Below are 7,699 nucleotides of genomic sequence, written 5' to 3'. Positions count from 1 at the left end.
CCCTGCAGATTCTTCTGCCTGAACACGATCCATATCCCTCCATCCCCTGCAGATTCTTCTGCTTGAACACGATCCATATTCCTCCATCCCCTGTTGATTCTTCTGCCTGAGCACAATCTATACCCCTCCATCCCCTGCAGTTTCTTCTGCCTGAACACGATACATATCCCTCCATCCCCTGCATATTCTTCTGGCTGAACACGATCCATATCCCTCCATCCCCTCCAGATTCTTCTGCCTGAACACGATCCTAATCCCTCCATCCCCTGCAGATTCTTCTGCCTGAACACCATCCATATCCCTCCATCCCCTGCAGATTCTTCTGCCTGAACACGATCCATATCCCTCCATCCCCTGCAGTTTCTTCTGCCTGAACACGATCCATATCCCTCCATCCCCTGCAGCTTCCTCTGCCTGAAAACGATCCATATCCCTCCATCCTCTGCCGATACTTCTGTCTGAACACGATCCATATCCATCCATTGCCTCCGGATTATTCTGTCTGAACACGATCACTATCCCTCCATCCCCTGCAGATTCTTCTGTCTGAACACGATCCATATCCCTCCATCCGCTGCAGACTATTCTGCCTGAACACGATCCATATCCCTCCATCCCCTGCAGTTTCTTCTGTCTGAACACGATCCATATCCCTCCATCCCCTGTAGATTCTTCTGCTTGAACACGATCCATATCCCTCCATCCTCTCCATATTCTTCTGCCTGAACACGATCCATATCCCTCCATTCCCTGCAGTTTCTTCTGCCTGAAAACGATCCATATCCTTCCATCCTCTGCAGATTCTTATGTCTGAACACGATTCATATCCCTCCATCCCCTCCATATTCTTCTGCCTGAACACGATCCATATCCCTCCATTCGCTGCAGTTTCTTCTGCCTGAAAACGATCCATATCCCTCCATCCTCTGCAGATTCTTATGTCTGAACACGATCCATATCCCTCCATCCCCTGCAGACTCTTCTGTCTGAACACAATCCATATCACTCCATCCCCTGCAGATTCTTCTGTCTGAACACGATACATATCCCTCCATTCCCTGCAGATACTTCTGTCTGAACACGATCCATATCCCTCCATCCCCTGCAGATTCTTCTGTCTGAACACGATCCATATCCCTCCATCCCCTGTAGATTCTTCTGCTTGAACACGATCCATATCCCTCCAACCTCTCCATATTCTTCTGCCTGAACACGATCCATATCCCTCCATTCCCTGCAGTTTCTTCTGCCTGAAAACGATCCATATCCTTCCATCCTCTGCAGATTCTTATGTCTGAACACGATCCATATCCCTCCATCCCCTCCATATTCTTCTGCCTGAACACGATCCATATCCCTCCATTCCCTGCAGTTTCTTCTGCCTGAAAACGATCCATATCCCTCCATCCTCTGCAGATTCTTATGTCTGAACACGATCCATATCCCTCCATCCCCTACAGACTCTTCTGTCTGAACACAATCCATATCACTCCATCCCCTGCAGATTCTTCTGTCTGAACACGATCCATATCCCTCCATCCCCTGCAGATGCTTCTGCCTGAACATGATCCATGTCCCTCCATCCCCTGCAGATTCTTCTGCCGGAACACGATCCATATCCCGCCATACCCTGCAGATTCTTCTGCCTGAACACGATCCCTATCCCTCCATCCCCTGCAGATTCTTCTGACTGAACACGATCCATATCCCACCAACCCCTCCAGATTCTTCTGCATGAACACGGTCAATATTCCTCCATCCCCTGCAGATTCTTCTGAATGAACGCGATCCATATCCCTCCATTCCCTGCAGATTCTTCTGCCTGAACACAATCAATATCCCTCCATCCCCTGCAGATTCTTCTGATTGAACCCGATCCATATCCCTATATCCCCTGCAGTTTCTTCTGCCTGAACACGATCCATATCACTCTATCCCCTGCAGATTCTTCTGCCGGAACACGATCCATATCCCTCCATCCCCTGCAGATTCTTCTGCCGGAACACGATCCATATCCCTCCATTCCCTGCAGATTCTTCTGCCTGAACACAATCCATATCCCTCCATTCCCTGCAGATTCTTCTGCCTGAACACAATCCATATCCCTCCATCCCCTGCAGATTCTTCTGCCTGAACACGATCCATATCCCTCCATCCTCTCCAGATTCTTCTGTCTGAACACGATCCATATCCCTCCATCCCCTGCAGATTCTTCTGCCTGAACACGATCCATATCCCTCCATCCCCTGCAGATTCTTCTGTCTGAACACGATCCATATCCCTCCATCCCCTGCAGATTCTTCTGCCTGAACACGATCCATATCCCTCCATCCCCTCCAGATTCTTCTGTCTGAACACGATCCATATCCCTCCATCCCCTGCAGATTTTTCTGCCTGAACACGATCCATATCCCTCCATCCCCTGCAGATTATTCTGCCTGAACACGATCCATATCCCTCCATCCCCTGCAGATTCTTCTGCCTGAACACGATCCATATCCCTCCATCCCCTGCAGATTCTTCTGCTTGAACACGATCCATATTCCTCCATCCCCTGTTGATTCTTCTGCCTGAGCACAATCTATATCCCTCCATCCCCTGCAGTTTCTTCTGCCTGAAAACGATACATATCCCTCCATCCCCTGCATATTCTTCTGGCTGAACACGATCCATATCCCTCCATCCCCTCCAGATTCTTCTGCCTGAACACGATCCTAATCCCTCCATCCCCTGCAGATTCTTCTGCCTGAACACCATCCATATCCCTCCATCCCCTGCAGATTCTTCTGCCTGAACACGATCCATATCCCTCCATCCCCTGCAGTTTCTTCTGCCTGAACACGATCCATATCCCTCCATCCCCTGCAGCTTCCTCTGCCTGAAAACGATCCATATCCCTCCATCCTCTGCCGATACTTCTGTCTGAACACGATCCATATCCATCCATTGCCTCCGGATTATTCTGTCTGAACACGATCACTATCCCTCCATTCCCTGCAGATTCTTCTGCCTGAACACAATCCATATCCCTCCATTCCCTGCAGATTCTTCTGCCTGAACACAATCCATATCCCTCCATCCCCTGCAGATTCTTCTGCCTGAACACGATCCATATCCCTCCATCCTCTCCAGATTCTTTTGTCTGAACACGATCCATATCCCTCCATCCCCTGCAGATTCTTCTGCCTGAACACGATCCATATCCCTCCATCCCCTGCAGATTCTTCTGTCTGAACACGATCCATATCCCTCCATCCCCTGCAGATTCTTCTGCCTGAACACGATCCATATCCCTCCATCCCCTCCAGATTCTTCTGTCTGAACACGATCCATATCCCTCCATCCCCTGCAGATTTTTCTGCCTGAACACGATCCATATCCCTCCATCCCCTGCAGATTATTCTGCCTGACCACGATCCATATCCCTCCATCCCCTGCAGATTCTTCTGCCTGAACAGGATCCATATCCCTCCATCCCCTGCAGATTCTTCTGCTTGAACACGATCCATATTCCTCCATCCCCTGTTGATTCTTCTGCCTGAGCACAATCTATATCCCTCCATCCCCTGCAGTTTCTTCTGCCTGAACACGATACATATCCCTCCATCCCCTGCATATTCTTCTGGCTGAACACGATCCATATCCCTCCATCCCCTCCAGATTCTTCTGCCTGAACACGATCCTAATCCCTCCATCCCCTGCAGATTCTTCTGCCTGAACACCATCCATATCCCTCCATCCCCTGCAGATTCTTCTGCCTGAACACGATCCATATCCCTCCATCCCCTGCAGTTTCTTCTGCCTGAACACGATCCATATCCCTCCATCCCCTGCAGCTTCCTCTGCCTGAAAACGATCCATATCCCTCCATCCTCTGCCGATACTTCTGTCTGAACACGATCCATATCCATCCATTGCCTCCGGATTATTCTGTCTGAACACGATCACTATCCCTCAATCCCCTGCAGATTCTTCTGTCTGAACACGATCCATATCCCTCCATCCGCTGCAGACTATTCTGCCTGAACACGATCCATATCCCTCCATCCCCTGCAGTTTCTTCTGTCTGAACACGATCCATATCCCTCCATCCCCTGTAGATTCTTCTGCTTGAACACGATCCATATCCCTCCATCCTCTCCATATTCTTCTGCCTGAACACGATCCATATCCCTCCATTCCCTGCAGTTTCTTCTGCCTGAAAACGATCCATATCCTTCCATCCTCTGCAGATTCTGATGTCTGAACACGATTCATATCCCTCCATCCCCTCCATATTCTTCTGCCTGAACACGATCCATATCCCTCCATTCGCTGCAGTTTCTTCTGCCTGAAAACGATCCATATCCCTCCATCCTCTGCAGATTCTTATGTCTGAACACGATCCATATCCCTCCATCCCCTGCAGACTCTTCTGTCTGAACACAATCCATATCACTCCATCCTCTGCAGATTCTTCTGTCTGAACATGATACATATCCCTCCATTCCCTGCAGATACTTCTGTCTGAACACGATCCATATCCCTCCATCCCCTGCAGATTCTTCTGTCTGAACACGATCCATATCCCTCCATTCCCTGCAGTTTCTTCTGCCTGAAAACGATCCATATCCTTCCATCCTCTGCAGATTCTTATGTCTGAACACGATCCATATCCCTCCATCCCCTCCATATTCTTCTGCCTGAACACGATCCATATCCCTCCATTCCCTGCAGTTTCTTCTGCCTGAAAACGATCCATATCCCTCCATCCTCTGCAGATTCTTATGTCTGAACACGATCCATATCCCTCCATCCCCTACAGACTCTTCTGTCTGAACACAATCCATATCACTCCATCCCCTGCAGATTCTTCTGTCTGAACACGATACATATCCCTCCATTCCCTGCAGATACTTCTGTCTGAACACGATCCATATCCCTCCATCCCCTGCAGATGCTTCTGCCTGAACATGATCCATGTCCCTCCATCCCCTGCAGATTCTTCTGCCTGAACATGATCCACATCCCTGCATCCCCTGCAGATTCTTCTGCCTGAAAATGATCCATATCCCTGCATCCCCTGCAGTCTGTTCTGCCTGTCGGAATGCCTTTTAAATGTCTCTCCCACCCCTGGCAGCCTGCTCCAAACACTTGGCACTCTGTAAAATAATTTGCCCTGCAGATCTCCTTTAAATTTTTAGCCATTGACCTTCAAGCTACAGCATCTAGTTTTTGACATTTCCACCCTGGGCAAAATGACTGACTGTCTGCCCTATCTACTCCTCTCAGAATTTTATAAACTTCTGTCAGGTATCCCCCCTCAGCCTCTGACACTCCACATAAAACAGTCCAATTTGCTCAACCTCTCTTTTTAGCTCAAACAGTCTAATCCAGTCTTTACTGCACCCTCTCCAAAGCCACCTCATCTTTCCTACAACTGGGCAAACAAAACTGCAAGGATGTTGGAGGACATGAGATACAGAGAAAAATTGAATAAGTTAGGGCTTTATTCCTTGGAAAGTAGAGGTTTGTGGGGAGATTTGACAGAGATTTTGAAGGGTACAGATAGGGTAAATGCAAGCAGGATTTTTCCACTGAGGCTAGGTGGATCTACAAATAGAGGTCATGGGTTAAGTTTCAAAGATCAAAGTTTCAGTGCATTTATTATCAAAGAATGTAGAAATTATACAAGGTTGAGATTTGTTTGCTTTCAGGCAGTCACAAAGCAGGGAACTTGAAAGATCCCAGTTGAAGAATATGAGACCAACTCCCCAGTGCCCAGTGAGAAAGAGAAACAGAAATACCAAAACAAATCATATAAACAAGAGAAGTGAGCGACAACAACAGCATTCTGAACCAAATTGAGTCTTTAGATCCAAACCCTGGAGCAGCCTGGAGTAGGCCCAAAACCTTGGTATTCACTTCTTCACTTTAACGGGGTAAACATCTGCAAAGTTCACAGACACGAAGCACAACTACCAGGGGCAGTCTCACAGCCTTAGTTTCACGGAGAGAGAAACCCCCAGACCAGTGGTCGGCAACCCGCATCTCCGGAGCCGCATGCTGCTCTTTCATCTCTGTGCTGTGGCTCCCTGTGGCTTTGGAAAATAAATGATGAGTATTTAATTAAAATGTATTTTATGTTAGTTTGTTTATTTTTGAAATGTAATTCTAAATTTGAAGATTATGGTGATCTTGTACAATCTAAATAAAACGTGTTTTTTGTTGCTATTAATATATGTCACCACTGCCAATGCCTGACACCCACCAGTGCGCGATTTCTTTAATTTTTCGATCCAAGCTAGGCTAACTATGGAAAATTCTAAAAAAAAGAAAAGTGACTGAAGAAAACAGAACGTTTAATGATATGTGGGCTGATTTATTTGCTTTCACTGCTGACGAGACTGTTTTACCGGTATGCTTAATATACAATAATTTCAAGAAGTGGATGAAGTCTGGAAAATCAACGACATATGCTAGTTTTGTTGCCGCTCAGGAAATAGTCAGGCACAGGAAGCAGTATACCGATGGTGAATATATAAAAGAATCTTTCATTAAGATTTCAAAACATCTATTCACGGACTTTAAAAACAAGAGTGAAATTGTGCAGAAAATCAGTGATATGCCCCTCTCTGCAAAGACTGTCAAAGACAGAACCATAAAAATGGCAGAAGACATCATAAGACAGCAAATTAAAGACATCCGTTCAGCTGTGGCCTACTCGATTGCCTGTGACAAGTCTAAAGACAAAGGTGATATTGAACAAATAGCGTTGTTCTGCCGGTATGTAAACTCTGCCGGGCCACTGGAAGAAATGATTGAGTTGATACCTCTAAAAGGCCAAACACGGGGGGAGGACATCTGTGAGGCTGTCTTGAATTGTTTAAGAGCCAAAGGAATAAAGACCACCCTCCTGGTGTCAGTAGCTACTGATGGGGCACCAAGTATGACAGGAGCGCACAAGGGATTTGTGGCTTTACTGCAGAAGTCGCTGGACAGAAAGCTGCTGACTTTTCACTGCATCTTGCACCAAGAGGCACTGTACGCTCAAACATTTCCTCTGGAATGCACAGAAGTAATGGATGTTGTCATTCAGATTGTCAATAAAATAATGGCAAAAAGTTTAAATCACCGTCAATTCCGTTTGTTCCCAGACGAGCTGGAAAGCAGATATTCTGATCTCCAGTTGCACAACAAAGTCCGGTGGCTGTCCAGTGGGGAGGTGCTGAAACGCTTTGTCGTGTGTCTGGAAGAAGTGAAAACTTTCCTGGGCAGCAAAGGGCTCACCTTTCCTGAGCTGGAGCAGCCAGAGTGGCTGGAAAAGCTACACTTCATGGTAGACATTACAGCACACCTGAACACGCTGAACACAGCTCTTCAGGGGAACGGACGCACAGCCCTGCACATGTTGGAGGATGTTTCGGCATTCAAGCGCAAGTTGACAGTGCTTGCCAGAGATTTACAGAAAGGCACATTGTCTCACTTCCCCAATTTGAGAGAGTTCAAACAAGCTCATGACATGATAAATTTGGAGTATTTACATTCTGCAATCATCGCAATGCAAACATCGTTTGGGAAACACTTCTGTGAGTTCAGAGAGGAAAAAACACATTATCCTTCCCGGTCACTCCCCTAAGCATCGATCCATCCCTACTGAATACGACTGCATTGGCAGGTGTGAGTCAACCTGATCTTGAGATGGAACTGGCCGACATAG

The 7,699-nt window shown here is 47.1% G+C and overlaps 1 protein-coding gene across 1 annotated transcript in view; it reads left to right on the top strand.

Annotated features, from left to right (window-relative positions):
• The first annotated feature begins 5,237 nt into the window (after positions 1-5,237).
• LOC132394811 (uncharacterized) overlaps positions 5,238-7,699 on the top strand; it is a 53,731-nt gene continuing 51,269 nt past the window's right edge. Inside the window, exon 1 of the mRNA XM_059971218.1 lies at positions 5,238-5,292. Within this exon, the coding sequence (XP_059827201.1) occupies positions 5,238-5,292 (55 nt within the window). The remainder of the gene's footprint in view (positions 5,293-7,699) is intronic.

This window comes from Hypanus sabinus, chromosome 5 (genome assembly GCF_030144855.1).
Source record: "Hypanus sabinus isolate sHypSab1 chromosome 5, sHypSab1.hap1, whole genome shotgun sequence".
NCBI lineage: Eukaryota > Metazoa > Chordata > Chondrichthyes > Myliobatiformes > Dasyatidae > Hypanus > Hypanus sabinus.
Note: the sequence above shows the minus strand (reverse complement) of the source record. Positions and strands in the feature narration are given on the sequence as shown.